This window comes from Tursiops truncatus, chromosome 21 (assembly GCF_011762595.2).
Source record: "Tursiops truncatus isolate mTurTru1 chromosome 21, mTurTru1.mat.Y, whole genome shotgun sequence".
NCBI classification, from domain to species: Eukaryota; Metazoa; Chordata; class Mammalia; order Artiodactyla; family Delphinidae; genus Tursiops; species Tursiops truncatus.
This window is the reverse complement of record NC_047054.1, coordinates 17322567-17343489: the sequence shown is the minus strand read 5'-3', so window position 1 is coordinate 17343489 and position 20923 is coordinate 17322567. Positions and strand designations below refer to the sequence as shown.

Below are 20923 nucleotides of genomic sequence, written 5' to 3'. Positions count from 1 at the left end.
GTCCCTGGTCCCCCTCAAAGCTCATTGCCCACGACTGCCCCATCCCTGCCCCTCACCCACCCTGTCTTCCTGTTCCTCCTTGAAGACTCCAAGCACATTCCTACTTCCAGACCCTCTGCTGTCCTTAGGTGAGCGGATGCCTTGCTCCCTCACTTCTAGGTCTCTGCTCAAGTGTCATTTTATCAGGAAGGCTGTATTATCAGCATATATCAATAACCACCCTAACTCACTCCCACCAACATCCCTCTTCTTGAATTTTGCTATTTTTCTTCATAGAATTTTCTCCATCTCACACACACACACACACACACACACACACAGTGTATATCCCCTAATTAGAAAGCTACCTGGCAGCTACCTGCATTTACACAGTATAGAATGAATAGGGATTCTTAAGGTCTATGACACACCATGTGTTCTGTACCCACACCCAACTCGCACCCGAACAACCAGACTTCAACTAAACTTTTGCTAAACCTACTAGAAGTGAGGATTTCAAGAAATGCAGGTGGTTTTGAGGAATGCTTAAAAAACTCCTGCTTAACCACAAGTTGGAAAACTAAAGAAAAGGTAACTGCCGCTGTTACACGCTAGTGGCGTGTTTCACTGTAACGAACTTATCAGCCTTGCTTTTGAAGTGAGATAGTGTATTTGATTACACAGACTACCTCCCCAATATTGTCAAATATTGGGCAACGGAAGAGACTTTAACAATTGGGCAATAATCTGTCTTAAATCAAAGCAAAATGCTGACCTTGGTTCTTGCGATAAAACCAAACTGCAATAATAAGAAAAAACAAGGGGCATGTTTAATAATCCAGAGGCAGCCTCAAGGCAAGAATGTGAGCGGGGCTGCAGAAGGCCTCGCCCTGGGAGTGTAAAGCCAGACCGGAGTGAGAACCCAGACCACACTCTCTCCCACTCTCAACATCCAAACACAAGATAGCGTAGCTGCTGAGAAAACAAACTTTGCAGCTACACTGTCTGGTTCTGCATCCTCACTCTGCCCCTTTTAAGTTATTTCACCTCCGTTTCCTCATTTGCAAAATGGGGATAATAATAATACTTACACCTAATAGAGTTATTTCAAGGACTAATGAAATGAGTGCCTAGCACACAGCAAGTGCTACTGAAGGATTTTCTTTCACCAGTACTATTATTATATTGCTATTGTTACAAACAGCCACCAAAAGTATATTCAATCTCACCAATAAGCAAAGCTATAGTATATAAATTAATGAGAAACCACACTTCACATATCATTCTCATAAGAATAAAGGAAAAAAGTTCCTCTGCTACACTGGCAAAGCAGACACAACTCTAGAGGAAAATCTAGCAGAAGATATCAAAAATCTTTAAGATATGTATAGAAATGGAACCCAAAATCACACTTTAGAAATTTAATCTGAGGCAACAGAGAGATCTGCCCAACAATTTAAATTCACTGATGTTTATCAGTTATTTGTTCTAGTGACGAAATGGAAGCAAATTTACTATCAAATAGTAAGTGATAATAAACTTGGTTCAAAGCTGTGAAATGCCTGAAATTTTAGTCTGCTTGCAACCTAACAAGTTAGCCTGCCGCAGTTTCATGGTTGCTGAGGGAAGACACAAGACTCCTGGGTCAGAAACAAAGGACTTCATTACTCTCTGCACACCAGGAAGCAGGAGCTCCACGTCTGCAGCAGGTGCCTACACCCACCCCTCCCCACCTCCCCAGTCTGAGGGGAAACAGCAGCCCAGTGGATGCTGCACTCCGAGCAGCTCTGTGTCCCAGATGAGGACACTCAGAGCATCATACACGCCAATCTTATAAGAGGGCTGCTAGCAACCCTGACCAACCTTTGGCCCCGAGGAAAATGTTGTCTTTATTACCCGGACAGCAAACAAATCTGCCCTTTGCCCAAGGGAGAAACTATTTCTCTCTTCCAAGGCTGTTTACTATAAAATCACCCTTGAAAAGATAACCTCAGAACAAAAGAACAGAAATGTTTACAGGAGAATTAACTGCCTCCCAACACTAAATAACTTATAATGCATCCACGCAATGTGAGACCATGTAGTTACAACAAATCACTTTTCAGAAGAATGTTTAATAAGGTGAGAAAAATATTTATGGTATACTGTGACATACAAAACACAGACTATCACTCCCCAAATTACACACACACACAGGCACAGAGAGACAGAAAGAGAGAGGGAAAACAAATGTAATTTTGTTTTATAACACTTTTCCATTTTTATACAAAGAAAAGGGCTCACAATATACAAAGTTAACAGCAGTTCTTCTTGGGTATTGAGATTGTGCATGGCTTTTATTTTCTTTCTGCTTTTTTGAACTAAATTTTCTGTAATGTATTACCTTTTTAATCAGAAAAAAAGGGCTTTTAAAAAAATATACGTGGATATGACATCAAAAACACAAGTGACAAAAGAAAAATTGGGTAAGGTGGACTTCATCAAAATTCAAAACTTTTGTGTTTCAAAGGACACCATGAAGACAGTGAAAAAAAACCTGACAGAACGGGAGAAGACGTTTGTAAGTCATATATCTGATTAGGGACTTATATCCATAATATATGAAGAACTTTTGCAACTCGATAATTAAAAAAGACAAATAATCCAATTAAAAAATGAACAAAGGATCTGAATAGAGAGCTCTCCAAAGAAAATATACAAATGGTCATTAAGCATATGAAAAGATGCTCAAAATAATCAGTCATTAGGGAAATGCAAACCAAAACCATGATCAATACCACTTCACACCCACTAGGATGAATAAAAGAGACAGACAATAACAAGTGTTAGCAGGGATACTAAAAAACTGGAACCTTCACACATTGTTGGTGGGATCTTAAAATGGTATAGTCACTTCCAGAAAACAGACTGGCAGTTAAATATATATACAAATATATATACATACTATACACACACACACAAACAACAATTATTGAAATGGAGAAAGATATAAATAGATAATTGAGGAAAGTAATAAAATAGTCAATAAACATATTTTTGAAAATGCTTCAACCTCACTAGAAATAAAAAAAAATGTACCATGAAATAACACAGTGCTATTCCCCCTTTAACAAATATTTTTCAAATAATTAAGCAATGGTACAGTGAGAAAGACACTATGCCCTATTTCTGAAAATTGATATATTTTTGGAAAGTCATTAGGCAACATATATCAACCATAAAATTGTTCATCTTCCATGACACAGTAATTCCATCTAGGGCTCTAGCCTATATGCAAATAATAATTAATAAATAAGATATTCTTCATTATATTATTGGAACAGCCTTATGGGGAAATGGTTAATGCGATAATGACATTTCCATAGGATAAAAAAATCACATAGTCTTCTAAAAAGCATGTTTTCAAAGACCACAATAAGGTAAATGAAAAGAAGCACACTACAAAATTGAATTGGGTGATCCTAAATTTCTAAACAAGCAAATAAAAAGTGTGAGTATTCATGCAAAGAAAAAAAAATATCAGAAGGAAATATACTCACATATTAACAGTGGTTAATTTCCATATTCTTCTTATTAAGGAATTAAAAGTAAATATACTTTTATAACCTGAAAGTGTATACTTTTTAAAACAAAGATGAAAGAGATAACACTTAGTGCCGATGGTATAATGACAGTGAATGACACAGAGAAAGCCAATCTTCTCATGACTCTACTGATCTCTATCACAGAGAGATCTTGCAAATGACATCACTATTTTCAAATGGGGGTATGGAATTTTGAATTATAAGCTGGTGAGTTTGACATTAAATCTAGGCAAGATTCTAAAACGGCTTCTTTAATGGAATTTTGTATGAACCTAGAAAAGGAAACTATCAGTCAGCAGGAGGATTCACTCCATCATTCGCAGGCTACTCAGTTTTTTCTTTGACGAGCTGTTTGGAGAGGTGATAGAAGCCAAGTTTATCAAACGGTAAATGGCACCAAGCTGGGGCAACTAGTGTATCTGTTATCAGGATGGAGAACCTGAGAGAGAGGGTGAACTTAAGCTACTAAGAAGTCACATCTGCCTAATTTAGCTTCTTCCCTGGATAAGATCACGGATGAGGTAATAATAGAGGGCAAGGCTGTTAAATAGTGGATGGTACCCGACTGAGAGGAATAGCAGATGTATATCAGGATCCAAAAACAGTGTTAGGGATTAAGCGAGAAGCTAAATCCAATGAGATAACATTCAACAAAGCTAAGTGTAAGATACTATCATGCAAGGAAAAGGCAGGGGAGACTTGACTTCACAGCTCAGTGTGTGGAGACCACTTCAGGGCTCTCTTCCACAGGCCGCTGAGCTGTGGCTCGAGGATATTTAAATTTAAAAAATAGTTAGCAAACTTTACTCTCTCCCAGTTCAACAAAACCTGAAGTAATCATATACTTTTTTTAACTCATTGAGTAAAGTAACCAGGATATAAAGGGACTTAAAACCAAGCCACTGGTTGGTTGCCAGAAAAGCAGGGCTAAGCCAACTACTTAGGTGAGAGGGAAGGATTATGGAGGTGGTGGCATCCTAGGAAATCCTCGAAGGGCCATTTCCTGGAAGGAGGGTTGATGTATTGGGGAACATTCCAGGGGACAGAGCTAGACACAATTACTAAAAACTACAGTGAGCCAGATTCTGACTCAATATAAGGAAAACTTCCTACTGGCTAGAGCTGTCCATGGTCAGCGTGGATTGCCAAGGGACACAGCAAGTTCTCAGAATCAGAAGTAGGGAGCTCGGGCCAGCTGGGCACTGGGCTCAGAGGAAATTCAGACAGGATTCTAGTCTATTCTCCCCTCAGATGCCTGAAACACGTTCATGTCTTTGCTAACGAGAGTCATCCAGACTCTGCTTAAGACACATGTAATCCTTCAAGAGATAAACTAATTTCTCTTCTATAACAGGTATAATTGTGGTAAAGAACTTCTCTATACGGAGCCAAGACCTTCTCCTCCGCAGTCCCTTCATTTCTGCTCGCTGGGACTATAAAGAGTTTTTCTAAACCCTGGACCATAAAGAAGCTTTCCAACACTGAAAGATATCACGTAATGAGAATCCTTATAAAGACTGTTCCTACTCTCATCATTCCACTCTGGGCAATAATTAATTGAGAAAACTGTACCAGGTATTCTCCTAGGGGCACAAAACCCACATCCCTATGAGTGGATACAGTTTAAGCAAACCCTACTCAAATGAATAATATGCAACCATTAAAACAATAAGTAGGGAGATGACATCTGAATAGAAAATATATATACAAAATAATGGTGGGCAAAAATTTCAATAAGAGAGCTAAAGCATGCTATTTTCAACTATATAAAAAGGGCATATTATCACAAATTAGAATTGAATTTGGAGTGATGTAAATATAACTTCATCTCATTAGGTTGTTTTTCTAAGAAACTGTTTAAATGTATAACAATAAAAATCTATACTCCCTTTCTTTTTTTTTTTTTTTTTTGGGGGTACGCGGGCCTCTCCCTGTTGTGGCCTCTCCCGTTGCGGAGCACAGGCTCCGGACGCGCAGGCTCAGCGGCCATGGCTCATGGGCCCAGCCACTCCAGGGCATGTGGGATCTTCCTGGACCGGGGCACGAACCTGTGTCCCCTGCATCAGCAGGCGGACTCTCAACCACTGCACCACCAGGGAAACCCTATACTCCCTTTTGATGTAAACCTAACAATAAAAATCTATACTCCCTTTTGATGTAAACCTCTCTCTTTACCCATTTAAACAATTAGTCCTAAAGTGCCTAGGTTCTGAATACTACATAAATCATTCTAGATTATTAGATGTATATATAAAGAAAAAAGATTTAGTTGTATAATATGTAAGATGTACTCATAAGTTTCCTCAAATATTAAAGTTACTATATGACCCAGTAATTCCACTTCCAGAGATACACCCAAGAGAACTGGAAAGTTATGTTCTCCCAAAAAACAAGTATATGAGTGTTCATGTGCAGTGCTATTCATAATAAACAAAAAAGTGGAAATAACCCAAATGCCCATCCACTGACGAAAGGATAAACAGAATGTGGTATATCCACAAAAAGGAATATTATTCTGCAATAAAAAAGGAATGAAGCCCCAACACCTACTACAAGTTGGATGAACCCAGGAAGGGTTATGCTAAATGAAGCAAGTCACAAATGGCCACAAATTATATTACTCATCTATGTGAACTGCCCAGAATAGGCAAATCTAATAGAGACAGGAAGTAGACTAGTGCTGCCAAGGGCTGGAGTAGGGAACGAGGACTGACTACTAATAGGTACTAGGTTTCTTTGGGAGTGATGAAAATGTTCCCAATTAGACAGTGGTGAGAGGTACACCACACAAATATACCAAAAAACACTGAAATGGGGCTTCCCTGGTGGCACAGTGGTTGAGAGTCCGCCTGCCGATGCAGAGGACACGGGTTCGTGTCCCGGTCCGGGAAGATCCCACGTGCCGCGGAGCGGCTGGGCCCGTGAGCCATAGCCACTGAGCCTGCGCTCCGCAACAGGAGAGGCCACAAACACTGAAATGTACACTTTAAAATGGCTAAATGGTGAATTTTATGTTATTTTAATTCTGTCTCATTAAAACAATATATAATGACAAAAGACATATCATTATATATATGCTATATATTTTATAAAATATATTGACATCCACAAGTACTTAATACTATTAGAAGACTGACAATATGGTACCTAGCATGGGTACAATGCACAAAAGGCCTGGATTACTAAAGAAAATATTAAAAACTGAAGGGCTGAAATTAAGAATCACTCATTCCTTCTATTATCCAATTCTTAATTTATTTACTGTGTGCTTACTTGGTGCCAGAAACTATGTTAGATGCTGTGGATACAGGGATGAACAAGATGTGGTCCTCACCTTCACAGAGCTCCTGGTCTAAAAGGGGAGCTTGACATGAAACAAATAATCACTTGCATATATATATAAAACATGTATGTAACAAGGGGCATAAGGTGAAATATGGGTTCCATGACAGAATATATCAATAACAGGCAGCCCTGATTTAGATGGAGAATTGGGCAATACCTTCCTGAGGAAATTATATTTAATCTGAAACTATGAAGATGAGACATTTAGGCAGGTGAAGAGCAGGGGGATAAGAGTATCCTCCGGATGGAACAGCAATGCAGAAGTCCTGAGGCAGAAAAGAACCTGTCACATGTGAGAAACCCACGAAGGCTAGCTGTGATCAGAGGGTGGTGAGTAAGAAGACGACTGTCACAGAATGAGGCTGAGAAGTAAACATGGGTCTGTCCAGGCAGGCCACTCTGGGGATTCTCACTCTATATCCTGGGTACAAAGGGAAGCCACCCAAGAATTTCAGCAGGGAAGTAACATGACCAATTTGTGTCATAAAAGCATCACCCAGGCTCCCTCTGTGGAGGAGGGATGGGAGAAAAGCAAAGAGGAACCAGTTAGGAGGCTGTGAGAGTAACGGCTCAGACCAGGGATGGGGGTGGAAAGGAACAAAAGGCATTTTCAAGGTCTATTTGGAGTTTTGGAGGTCATCACATATTCTATTTTACAACTCAAATTTACATGTGTGGGAAAAAAATGGCTTCCAGAAAGACCAAAACATAAAAAGTAGAGATTACTTCACCAGGTTCCTAGACACATTAGCATCTATCCGATACTAACCCAAACCCTACAAAACACTTTAAGTTACTTCTAAAAGCCCTGAAGGCTTTATATATAACTAAGTAACACGTGAACCCAAATTATCCCTAAGTTTCTTGCAGGGTTTTTCCTTACCAGCAAGTCTTCAGAGTGGCAGAGAAAACCAGACAGAGAAGTAGAAACAAAAAGTTCACTGTGATGCAATACAGGTAATGCTTGGTGTCCTAACTTAAACCCAACTGCAAACTAGCTCCTCCCTGGAACATTTTCTTTTTCTTATACAGGAACCATTCCGGGAGAGAAACACCCTGCTTAGTATACGCTCTGTTATAAAGGCTTCTGTTAAACACACACGCACGCACGCGCGCACACACACACATACACACACACACCAGCAAGAAAGATGTGCAAAGCATCCAGATTATACATGGGTATCTCTCTCCTTACACTGCACTCCAGAGACTGAAGCAGAGTACAGAGGCTGTGATGATATCACACAGCTTACAAAGAGTAAATGAATGACTTCACTGTAATAGGAAAACAACTGTACATTATACATGCATTTCCTTTCCTCTTAAAATAAACCCCTGCCAGCCACATGGTAAATACACTTCAAACTCGAGTGTATACCCCTCACAAGCCACCTAAGACGTGAAATCGTACAATATAAGACAAGCTATCTATTCAGCACCCCCATGATATAATGGAAGCCCAGAACAAAGACGAATATGACCATCAAAAATTATACATTTTACAACACAAGCTCTGTAAGTAGTACGGTCCCTTTTCATTTATACTGTGAAAATTAGTATTGCACTTAAAAATGTAAAATGAAATTGTTTAAAATACCGAATCACTATGTTGTGTAACAAGAACTAACGCAGTGATGTAGGGCAATTACACCTCAAAACAAACAAACAAACTCATAGAAAGAGAGACCCAATCTGTGGTTACCAGCGGGGCAGGCTGAAGGAAGGTGGTCAAAAGGTACAAACTTCCAGTTATAAGATAAATCAGTACTAGAGATGGAATGGATAACATGATACATATAATTTACACTGCTGTATGTTATACATGAAAGTTAAGATAATAAATTCTAAGAGTTCCCATCACAAGAAAAAATTTTTTTCTATTTCTTTAATTTTCTATCTAAATGATGATGGATGGTCATCAATTTATTGTGGCAATCATTCTATGATGTATGTAAGTCAAATCATTATGCTGTACACCTTAAACTTATCCAGTGCTGTATGTCGATTCTATCTCAATAAAACAGGAAGTGAAAAATAAAAATTTTTTAATTGTTTTAAAAATGTAAAATAAAATGATACTGTTTAACCTCAGGGAATCATGTCATGTCATCATTTCTATCTTTATCGCTGTTAGGCTTTCAGCATCTTTGAGGGAGTAATGATTTATTACAATATACCATATTTACACAACTGCCTGACAGCATCTCCAACGCTCCTGCGTGTTAAGACTCAGCTCTTCGGGCTTCCCTGGTGGCGCAGAGGTTGGGAGTCCGCCTGCCGATGCAGGGAACACGGGTTCGTGCCCTGGTCCGGGAAGATCCCACATGCGGCACAGCGGCTGGGCCCGTGAGCCATGGCCGCTGAGCCTGTGTGTCCGGAGCCTGTGCTCCGTAATGGGAGAGGCCGCAACAGTGAGAGGCCCGCGTGCCACAAAAAAAAAATTAAAAAAAAAAAAAAAAGACTCAGCTCTTCTAAGAAGCCTTCCCTCACCCTTTATGGTAGAGCTGATCCTCCATCCATTGCCCTCTCTGCCCACTGTCCCTTGTACACATCTCTCTCCAGATTTACAACTGCCTCCGTTCCAGGCCAGGAGCTCCCTGGTCTGGAGCTTCACAGAGCTCACACAGGAGCTTCTCACAGGAAAGGTTCTCCAATGTTTGTGGAATGAAATGAATGAATAACTGGATTGGATCCCCCCCCCGACCTCTGTAGCTTTTAATTTTTTTCCACCTGCATTATCCCAAACGTTCATGACTCTCAACTCAGTGAAATTTCAGACAATTATCCATTTCCCCCCATTTCCTTCTGTTTCCTGACAGAAGATTTATGGTACAGGGTGTTTATGAAAACGGGTTTTAAGAACAAGTGAGAATATTGCTTGATGTTCAGGTTTGCACACATGGCTTTGTAGAGAATGAGTTTGAATAAGGATGAGAAAAGGCCTTTACTCCCAAAATTCATATTCCATAGGAAGAAAAGCACTCAGTGTCATGTCACCCTATCACTACTGACATTCACATCAGACATCATTTTTATCAAGAGCCCCCTTCATCATGACAAAGAAAGGATGCCCCTGGCAAGGGCAGAGGGAGTTCATGAGCTAAATTCCTCATTCCAGAATAAATTATTTAGCACCACTTAAACCCTGAAAGCTCTGAGCCACCTATCCTGCGGTTTACGGCACTCTCCTCTAAGTTTACAATTTCCCGATTGTGAAGCAACAATTTAATTCCATGGTGCAAAATCAATACAACTTAACTTTACTGTTGGAACTCACATTATGTGGCAAACTGAAAGATTTTATTCTTCCATTGACATAAGACAATCGTAAAGCTGCCTTTATAAAGAGAAACCATTCCGGAATTTAGGAATGAATTTTTCTTACTGGACTTACTGCACAGCAATGGCCCCATGAGATGAATACGATCCCTGGGGCCTCCTAAGTTCCGCCCACTCAGGCCCAGCTTTGACTTCACTGTCAGGACCTAGATTTTGAACAGGAGATCATCCCGGAAACGCAAGGCGCTATAGTAGTAGTAACAAGAGACAGCCAATAGGTTCCTGAAATAGGTTTTGTCACTAATTTAGGGTTTTTATCAGGAATGTCGATCACTTTTTTCGCCCTAAATTTTATTACTAGTACAACCATGAATAGTAAAGTTTGGTACAGGGGTCAACGTTTCCAGTGTTATTTAACTGAAATGATCTGGGACCAGTCGCTTTTGTTGAGTTGGCAAGATCTGGTGTTGTTTAAAACAGACCAGTGGACGAATCTGTAAGCTGCAACCCACTGGAAAAGGCAAGAAGATGGAAGGATTGATAATATTCAGCCTACAGCGAACACTGATCATCTGCTCGGTGCAAGGTCCACTGCAGCTGATAGCCTGAAGACCAAGAAGCAGAAGGGCGAGTTGGGCGGGTCTGAACCCTTAGATTCAACAAGCTTCCCGAGTGCATTCAACGCACCTGCACGTAACTCGTTTCCTTGCACCTGTTATTAGGAAGGCTTGTTTCTCTTTCAACTGCTCAGAGCAGCCAACAGAAAAAAAAAATTTTTTAAAGCAGCAACCTAGTGCTAGACCAGAAGGAAGCGTTTATCAGCCTATCAGCAGCCCCATTACTCTACTGGCAGTTAGGCTTCCCTCCCGTCCAGCCCTCTGTCCACTGAGCATCCCCAAGGACAAGAGGTTAGATCCAGCAGCAGCCAAGGCTAGGCCTGTGAGGCAGCAAGAGGAAGCCCAGCCTCCCGGCGAAGCGGGAGAGGCTCCGGCGCCGCCTCCTCCCTCGCTCGCTCGCGGTGCCAGTTCGGTCTGCGCCGGACAGGGAAGCCGGGCCTCCAGCCGGCTCAGCATCCTTCCTCTTGCTCCCGCTCTCCCTCCTCCGCCCGCGCCCGTAGCACCAACCTTGGGCGTGCGGATGTGCTCCATGGCGAGCCCGCGTCTGCTGGTCCCGGGCGGGTGAGGCCTCACGTACCTGCGCGAGTCTGCAGCGCGGCGGGAGGGACGCGGGGAGGGGGCTTCGCGCCCGGGAGCGGGCGGGTCTCGGGCTTAGCTCCGCCCTCAGGTGCGGCGGCGCCCGCGCGAGGCAGGCGTGCGGGGCCCGGGGCGCCCGCGCGGCCCTAGAGCGCGCGGTCCTAGAGTGCGCGTCTCTGCGCCACTGCCACCTGCACCGCCTGTCGCCGCCCCGCCCCGCCCCTTGCCTGGCTGCCTGGCTGGGGTCGCGGGAGCCAGAGCCGCTCGCTTCCTCTGAAGAAGGGCAGCCAGCGTAAGACTGTCGGGTTACTGTTCCCCGAGACACAATGGGGGCCTTGCGGTGGGTGTGGCCTCTTGAGAGATGGGACCGAGCGCTGCTCCACACCGCCCATGGGCTTCCTTCCAGAGCGTCCCAGGATAGGTGGGACTTCAGGGTGGGGCGGGAAAAAGGCTGCCACAAACACTCCAGATCCAGTGTGGCCTCTTGGGCCCTGTCTGTATATTTCATCATAGGCGGCAGAGCATTTGGGATGAAGGTGGAAATAGCAACAGTGTTAGCGCCCGAGAAAGTGCTGTTCAGGCAGGCATCTCACATCAACCTGTGACTTTACCGTTGGAAGAGACACTTTCCCTTGGCACAGTACTGGATGCTCATTTGACATCTTCACTTAGCTCTAACTAACTGAACTGTAAGATATAGATAACAAAGCATCCATTATAAAGCATCATTCTTCCATTTATGATATTAAGAGTAGTTGTTGCCACTGTTAGTACTAAGCCATTTGGAAAAGCCAAAGGGAAGAAATGCGCGCCACCCACCCCCGCCTTTTTTTCTTGCAAACCTGTGTGTAAAGGTTTACCATAACTAATTATTTCATAAAACTCTTCGTAGTTCTTAGAATAATATCTATCCAATTTTTTCCTAGCTCTTACTCATCTCTCTTTTACCTGGATTGTAAATTCTTTGGCTGTAGACATTGGTTTTTTTTTAATCTCTTTTTGTCCAGTCCATGGTAGGCACATTGCAACCTTCCAAATAAATGTTTATTTAATCAATACAGTATTGCATTTTTCAAATTTCCAGGTCCCCTTCACATATCTTTTATCATTTCATCCTCCTTCCACTCTGGGGGGCAATTAGGACAAGTTCAGTAAACTGATGTTTGCATATGGCAAAACTGACCCACAGTATAATTTCTTGTTACTAAAAAACACCAGGAATAGCGTCAGGAGCACTCTGGTTCCAATTCAGCCTCTGACCTCATTCCACTTATTAGGATAAGTTAACACAGAATAAGCTAGAAATAAAATAACAATAGGGAAAAAATTCTCTATAAGTAAGCATTTGGGTTTGAACTAACAGTTCTCTGAGGAATCCTCCTTGACTTGACCCCCAGCCCCGATCGCTATCCAGCTTATTAGATCACAAGCTGTGTTGACCCCAGACAGCCACTCTGCTCTTTCTCACTTTCTCTGCACTGCCTCATGCCCCCATGTTTCACAGCTTCTCTGAACCACCACCCAGTGGGGCAGAAGAGATTGAACAAAGCAGCAAGAGCTGGTGGGCAGTGGAGTGAGAGAAGCTAGAATACACGTTGATCCTAAGTAGGGCAGAAAGTGAAACCAGCCATTCATTTAGTTAAGAATCACTGATATTAATTTACTGACGGTCATGCACAAGGTACCATGGCAGATGCTGGGAAATGGAAGGGAGACCCAGAGGAGGAGGATACCAAGTTCCATAACAGTGATATGGATAACACCAAGGAAGTGAAAAGTAGACCAGTAGGATGGCAACAGAGCATGTGGAAATGCCAAAAGTAGCCTCAAGGAGATTGACCTGCTTCCTACATTTTCCATGTTAATTATATGGAAAATAATAGGTGAACTCAGGATCATATACCTAATGCCTAAAGTTTGCTCCTGTTGCATTTGTTATGAACCAAGGGTCATGTGGATAAATGTTGCACCTCTGAGTGTTCACAGAGCAGAAATCTCTCCATCTGGCACCAGAACCAAGAAGTAAGAAGGGGAGAAAAAAATGTATTCTTCTAACACTGCGTGATTTGCAGAGGGATCCGCATCCAGATTTATAGCACATCAATTTACTTTTTACACCACAGAGTCACTTTGCCCAGTGGGTTGGAAGATGGCTATTTTTTTTTAAGCTAGCATTTGTGAATCCTGGATGGAAAATTCAACAAAACTATTTTCACCATCAAGCAAAACATCAGACAATAAGGTTAAGACCTAGTTACCTGCATATTCGTCAAACTACTTCTTCCCTTGACAGCACACAATATAGTTGCCCTCATTTTACCTTTAGTGCTCATGCTTCAGTGCTTTTCTACCTCTGTGAAAATGGTAGATATTTAATTCTCCTTTCCCTCACGGGCACACAGGAGACTATGCTTCCCCACTCTATTACTGTTGGGTGGGACCGTGGACCAGGGCCGTGGAAAGTGACCTGTGTCATTTTGAAGCCAAAGTTCTGCAAAACCTCTGTGGCCCTCCAGCTTTCTCTTCCCTTGCCTTGTTCTTTGGAGATCTTATCTTGAAATTATAGAGAAAATAATGATGATAAATTCACTCTGAGTATATAATGTGACTGTGGCCACAAACTATTCAGCATTAGATTGACATGAAGAGAAAAACAGGCTGTTTCTCCAAGTCATTACTTGGAAGGGAGCTACTCTGAAGTGTCACAGCAGATTCTTTTGAGTGAAAAGAACAGCTTTTTGTAGCGGTGGTCGTTGCATGAAGCCACTGAGATTTAGAGGTTAAGTTTTGTACCTACCCTCGCCTATGCTGACATTCTAAAGAAGGGACTCTGAGAGTCAAAATAATATACCTCCTGTGTCTCTGATCTTTTCTCAAGGGGGTTGATAATGTCATTAAAGAGGTCTGATGACACATGTCATCTCCAAGACCTCAACTTTATCGTGTGTTACCAAACTTCTTCTGCAGAACCTCTCCTTAAGAAATTTTTATCACACAGATAGTCTAGTTGCAAATAATATTACTATAGGAATTTTTATATCCAAACTTGATGTTCACTGGGAACTTCCCCCAATGCTGTGCTCTTCAGTGGCGTGAGGAGATGTGGAGGCTTATCAAACACTGGCAAGACTTTTTCTAGAATTCTTACTTTTCTCCTGAGGCAACTAAAACTTCTGATTTGGAGTGAAGCCAAGAACTCTTTCCTCAGGAGGGTAGCATTGCTAACAATTACAAACTCAGTAAAATCCTATTCAGCACTGCTAAGCCTCAGCGGTCCACAAGGATATGAGTGGAGGAGGGCACCCATCTCTATACAAGCCAAGCCTCAGCTAGAAGCAGGCTAGCTACCCAATAGGATAGGGTTAGAGCCGCATTTGGGGCTCTGCCTAGAAAAAATAACATCCTCACCTCCAGGATTTTTATAAAGCCAATGATGCCAAATACCAATGTCTTCTTTGGCCTCGCCCTATGCCAGACATAGAGAATAAGCACTCTGTGGATTGCAGGCAGCTCTGCCCTTTTTCTAGAAACCAAAGGGGACACTCTGGACCAGCATAAAAGGAGCTCTTACTCTATGAACAGGCCAGGTTTTAAAATAGACTCGCATATTTTGTTCTCCCTCCAAGAAGGCATATCACTCAAACACAAGTCTGTATCCTCAGAGCACTTACTGTTTATTCCCTTCCCACTGCTGTCCCTTCAACCATCATTTTGATGCAGACAATTCCCATGTCAATATTTCTACTCCTAAATTCTCTCCATACCTCACATATGATATTTCCATCCACCTGTTGAGTACCTCCACATGGATGTCCCATCAATGTCACAAACTAGGTATGACAGACAGGCCTATATTCAAGTCACAGCTGCAGCATGGGCTAGCTGTGTGACCTTGAACAAGTTTTTGACCCCTCTCAGCCTCAGGTTTCTTACCTGTAAAATGGAGATAATGATAATATCTGTATTACTTTCTTTTTCTCAAGTTGAGGAGTAGATATCTATATAGAGAGAGATAAATATCTATGTATATATATCATTATTTCCTGTTTATTTGTATATGCCTGAGGTAGTCCAAAATAAAAAATAAAATTGATAGCAGAAAATGGGGCATAATTACACCTCCTTCTTAGGATGGATGTGACAATTCAGTGAGATCGAGCATATATTTTGTGACTAATATTTATTGATTGTCCTCTGTGAGCCAAGCACCGAGGATAAAGTGTGAACCAAAGCAATCACAGTCCTGCCCTCAAGGTGCTTCTGTCTAATAATATCAGCTACTATTATTATTATCATTATCTTCCACCTGATACCAAACCTCCTGTTGACGTCATTATTTCTTTTGTTAATCTCAATCACTCAAGTTCAGAGCCTTTGAGTTGTTTCTGGCTCATGTCCCTCACTGGCCCCCATACCCAGACAGATGCGGATTCCTCATCCACAACTTTTCCTCAGCTGATCCTTCCCCTTCCTTTCTCACTGCCATTGCTCTAAGATCCTCATTGCTTCTTCCTGGCTGGAATATTAGCGTCTGCTGCCGGATCAATCCTCATGAAAAGCAACTCTAATCATCACTCTCCAGCTTAAAAACTTTCAGGTGGTTTACAATTGCCTTTTAATCAAGTACCATCTCCTTATTCTGTCATTTAAGGCCCAGTCACATCCTACCTTTCTCTTTCACAAACTCAGCAAAGTTAAGTCACTGGCACTTAGTAGGTGCTCAATAAATAGTTTTTGAATGTATCACTTAGTCAACCAATCACTTTCTATATCCTGCATTTACTTACCTTTATGTCTTTGTTCATACTATTCCTGTGTATCAAATCCCCTAGGTTCATTTCAAGATTCACTTCAACATTCCCTCCAAATGCAGTTCTTCCAAAATAACTCTTGTCTGTTCATTCCAATAAGCAGAGATCGTCATAAGCAGTTTATTTTCATCTGGAAGTGTAATTTTATGCATCTCTGTCACAACTTATCCACAGGGGACCTTAATCAGTCCCCTGTTCCAAGAATCACGCTGGGTCACTACACTGACAATGTCATGCTGGTCGGATGGAATGAACAGAAAGTTGCAGGGGTCCAAGATGCCCAAGAAAAACACACATGTGTCAGAGGATGGGAGATACATTCTGGGGAAATTCAGGGTCCTGCCATCTCAGTGAAGTTTCTAGGATCTGCAGTGGTGAAATAGCTTCTCCAGCATGAAAGGCAAGTTGCTTTGCTTTGCGGCCCTCTAGCCTATTACAGAGTTGGCCATCAGGCCCACCAGCTCTGACTGGGGCCTTGGGTAAGAAAAGGGTCTCTAGCTGATTTGAGTTGTGGTGGAAACAGATCTATGACAGTGGCTTTTTGACCCCAGCAGATCCAAATACGAGGAGGTGATAAACATTAAATGAGGTCATAAGGGTAGGGCTCTAGTCCAATAGAACTGGTGCCGTTATAAGAAGCGGAAGAGATCTCTCTCACTCTTTCTCTCTCTCTCTCTCTCTCTCTCTCTCTCTCTCTCTCTCTCGCTCTCTCTCTCTCTCTCTCTCTCGCTCTCTCTCTCGCTCTCTCTCTCTCTCTCCCTCTCTATCATATGAGGATACAGCAAGAAGGCAGTCATCTGCAAGCCAGGAAGGAGAGCTCTCACCAAAAACTTGGGGGACCTTGATCTTGGACTCCCCAGCCTCCAGAACTATGAAAAATAAATTTCTGTTGTTCAAGCCACTCAGTCTGTAGTATTTTGTTATGGCAACTCAAGCTGATGAATACAAATACATAGAGTGGTTTGCACTGATCCCAACTTGACACAGATATTTAGAACAACATAATTTATGAAATGTAAATATTTCAGGCTTCAGAAACTTAGGAATATAAAGGCAATCACATGAATATTAATACCTAAAATCTCAACAGCCCTAAGCCTCCATCTTCATTATATAGAGTCCTCTTCTTCCTAATACTTGCAGAGGAACCAATGTGTATGCACAGCCAGTCCTGGTGGCTCCCTGCTGCATTGCTAGCCAGGGCAGGATCCTGCTGCAGCAGACGCAGTGAGAGGCAAAAGATGCTGCTGCTCTTGCTGCTGGGAATCTGCTGTTCTCGATGCCAGGGAAGCTGTCATGCTGCCTCTATCTTCTGATTCAAAAATCAAACTTGCACTCAGTTTGGAGGATTTCTCACATCAAAGATGTACAGTATTCCAGAGTATAAGAGTTTTCTCCTTTCCCCACCATTGTTCCACTCTGGGTCTTCGACAGCTTCATTCAGTGCCAATACTCAACTGAGACTTCGTCCTCTTGTAGTCCGTCACTGCCATTGTCAACACTGCTACTCTGTGGTCATCGACACCTACACTGCTGAAAACAGGCTCTTCTCAAAGTTTGTGAGATTGTGAAGCCGCTATGACACTCCAGCGCGGGACATCTGCCTACGGCAGATATTCTTGTGAAATGAAAGGTAAGACCTTCTTATGAAGCTCATTTAGGGTTTGTCCAAAGCAGAGCTCCTGGGTTGCCAAGTGTCAGAGTTCACAATCTGTCAATACGTGGACATTGCCGTTTTCCACCAGGCGCCGAAATGGAATGTTTCTGAGATCAGTCAGAACCTTGGACGCAGAACCACCACACTCCCTTTCCGACATCAAGCCCTGATGCTAGGACGTACCTTTTATTTTGATCCCGTTTTCAGTCGTGATGAATTTCTCTCTCTTTGGATGGAGTTAGGTTTTGTGGGGCAGGTTGATATCATCACAGGCTCCGTAATTCTTCAGATTTTCGCAAATATCTGTGCAGCATTCAAGTTTTTGTAAATTCAGGATGTTCTTCAGCTCCCATGAAAATAACAGTATTCCAACGGACCCCTAGGGGACAGGATTCTGCCTAATCCAACAATCTGGAAGCATCTGAGCTCTAGCTCCAGTCCACCCAAGACTCCCTGTCACATTTTGTTTGGTGAAACATTAGAAGCAATAAATATCAAAAATAAATAGAATTTTGGACTTCCCTGGTGGTGCAGTGGTTAAGAATCCACCTGCCAGTGGAGGAGGCACAGGTTCGAGCCCTGGCCCGGGAAGATACCACATGCCACGGAGCAACTAAGCCAGCACACCACACTACTGAGCCCCTGTGCCACAACTACTGAAGCCCGTGCCCCTAGAGCCGGTGCTCCACGACAAGAGAAGCCACCACAATGAGAAGCCCGTGCACCACAAGAGTAGCCCCCGCTCGCTGCAACTAGAGAAAGCCTGCGCGCAGCAACGAAGACCCAACGCAGCCAAAAATAAATTAATTAATTAACTTTTAAAATAAATAGAATTTTAAAATAAAGTGTGGCTTGGCTGTATGTGAAATACTGTATGAGCTTGAAAGTTTTTTTCCCAAAGGATACTTAATGACATAGAAAGATGCTCATAACAAAATTTTAAGCCAAAAAGCCAGATACTAAACTGTATATACAGTGTGATCTGAGTTGTGTTTCAAAATGTGTATGTGTATATGTGAAAGTAAAGAGAGAAAAAAATAGAAGAAAAAAACACAGGCATAACAATTACATCTGGGTGTAGATTTGTGGGTGATTATAATTTTATTTTTTATATTTTACAAATATTTACATTGCACATTTTAATAATTACAAAGAATGCGTACTTTAAAAAGGTAATTTCAAATAGAAACAAGTAATAATAATCACATCATAGTGTCAAAAGTCAAAGCAAATATTTTTGTGGAGAAAAAATTTATTTTGTTTTTTTAAAAAGACTACTGAAGAGTTGAGAGAATTTTAAGTGTATACTTCCTAAAATTTCAGGTCAAAAATAATCTTTCTGAAAAGTAATCATTTTTCAAGGATAAAATCCGGATTATTTTCCATAAGGAAACAATAAAAACAATATCCCAAGTGTGTAACAATAGCTGGAAAAAGAAAAGAGGAGGGCGCTCCCTCCTGACTTGTAAGGATTTTAGCAATGCTGTTTTTACAACCAAAAAAAAAAAAAAAAAGCCCCAAAGATTTTTCTATGAAGTACAATCAAGCTTGGAGGAATGTTCTGTGCTTAAAAGCCAATGTTGTATAAAAAAATTACTTAACTGACTTTAACTTTTAGTAAAAAATCTGAGATGTATCTTTGGTGTTTGGGTCATACGTAATTAATAAAACTTTATCTTAATCCCCTTCTTTTTAAAATTTAGATGCAGATGCTAAGTATTGGCAAAATACATATGAACATAAATCTCATAGCCAGGACAATCTGAGACTCTTAATAAACAGATGTAAAAGTTGTTCTTGGGTTACACTAGGGTTTCTTGTGGAGATAATGAGTAATTTTGAATGCTGGCTCTGCAAGGGAATTTTTCCATCTCTTCTTTGGCAGAGAGGATATTTTTGTAAACAAAATCAGTGAACAAGATTTGTGCAAGATGGTGAACTAAACACGATTTGATCTGGCTCTAACTGGCTGAGAACCACCTATGTTTGCATTTGGATTTGGCAGATGTGATTGACTGTCTTGCCACGGCAAAGACAAGCCTAAAGAGCTTGAACACGGCACAAGATAGGAACCCCATCATCTGCAGGTAGAACAGATCACATTTATTTTCAGTGTTTTGTTCCTGATCATTTGGTCATTTTTCAGGGAGTCTGCATGAATAATCGCCAACTTAGGAATGAATTATAGTCCAAGAGTCGCATTGTAAGAAGGTTGTTTGGTTCTCAGATTTCACAAATGATGACAATTTCGGGGCCATTCCTCAGAAGGGTCTGCAAACAATGGTACTAGTCGTCCTGTTACTTACACTGTACTGAATTCCCACGTGTGACTTTACATCAAAACACATAAGGAACATTGCATTTTAGGAATAGACCTCCTCCCTCCACCTTAGAAGCAGGAGGGGCCCCTTCCACAAGCCCCAGAGCAGCCTTAAGTGATGGGGTGCCAATGGAAGTGACTTCTCTTGAAGAGCAATATCTCAACTCTTTCCTCTTTACATTATTAGGTTAAAGAGCACCTGGAAGTCATAAAGCTCTTTAGGTTCTGTGGTCTTTGCAGACTATGAAACAGTATTCCACCAGGATAGATAGGGGATTACATATATATAACTCTATGTGTGACTATTTTTGCAGTCATATATAGAATATCTCAACCACGATAATGTGTCAATAAAAGATCTGCTTTGTAGAATGCTCCCAAATTTTATGGTCATATTTGTTATTAAGTTGTTCATTCATTTTAGTCTTGGGAATAGCAAACACAAAAGATTTTAAGAACATTTATAGAAGAAAAAATTTAAAGAGATAATTCCTTTTCCTGAAAATTGAGAAAGATTGATCTTATTCTATTTTAACTGATGGCATCCTGGTCCAACTTTTGAAAGTGCTGTTTAAACTCTAAAAGTCTGAATTAAAGAACAAAGGAGAGTTGAGAGAGGTAGGGACTGACGCAACAATGATTTCCCATGACCTTATATTAATGACCACCTTTGTATGCCCAGGATCCCTGAAAACCAAAGCAGGACACAGACTCACAATTGACTAAACAATAGAGCTTCCCTGACTAGAAAGTTT

The 20923-nt window shown here is 41.5% G+C and overlaps 1 protein-coding gene across 2 annotated transcripts in view; it reads right to left on the bottom strand.

Annotated features, from left to right (window-relative positions):
- MTMR7 (myotubularin related protein 7) overlaps window positions 1-11700 on the bottom strand; it is a 112330-nt gene extending 100630 nt beyond the window's left edge. For both annotated transcript variants that reach the window (XR_012329037.1, XM_073798743.1), the window contains exon 1: window positions 11312-11700. Coding sequence is in view for 1 of the 2 variants with exons in the window: in XM_073798743.1 (XP_073654844.1) it covers window positions 11312-11335 (24 nt within the window). In the remaining variant the exon portion in view is untranslated. The remainder of the gene's footprint in view (window positions 1-11311) is intronic.
- Window positions 11701-20923: the final 9223 nt, after the last annotated feature.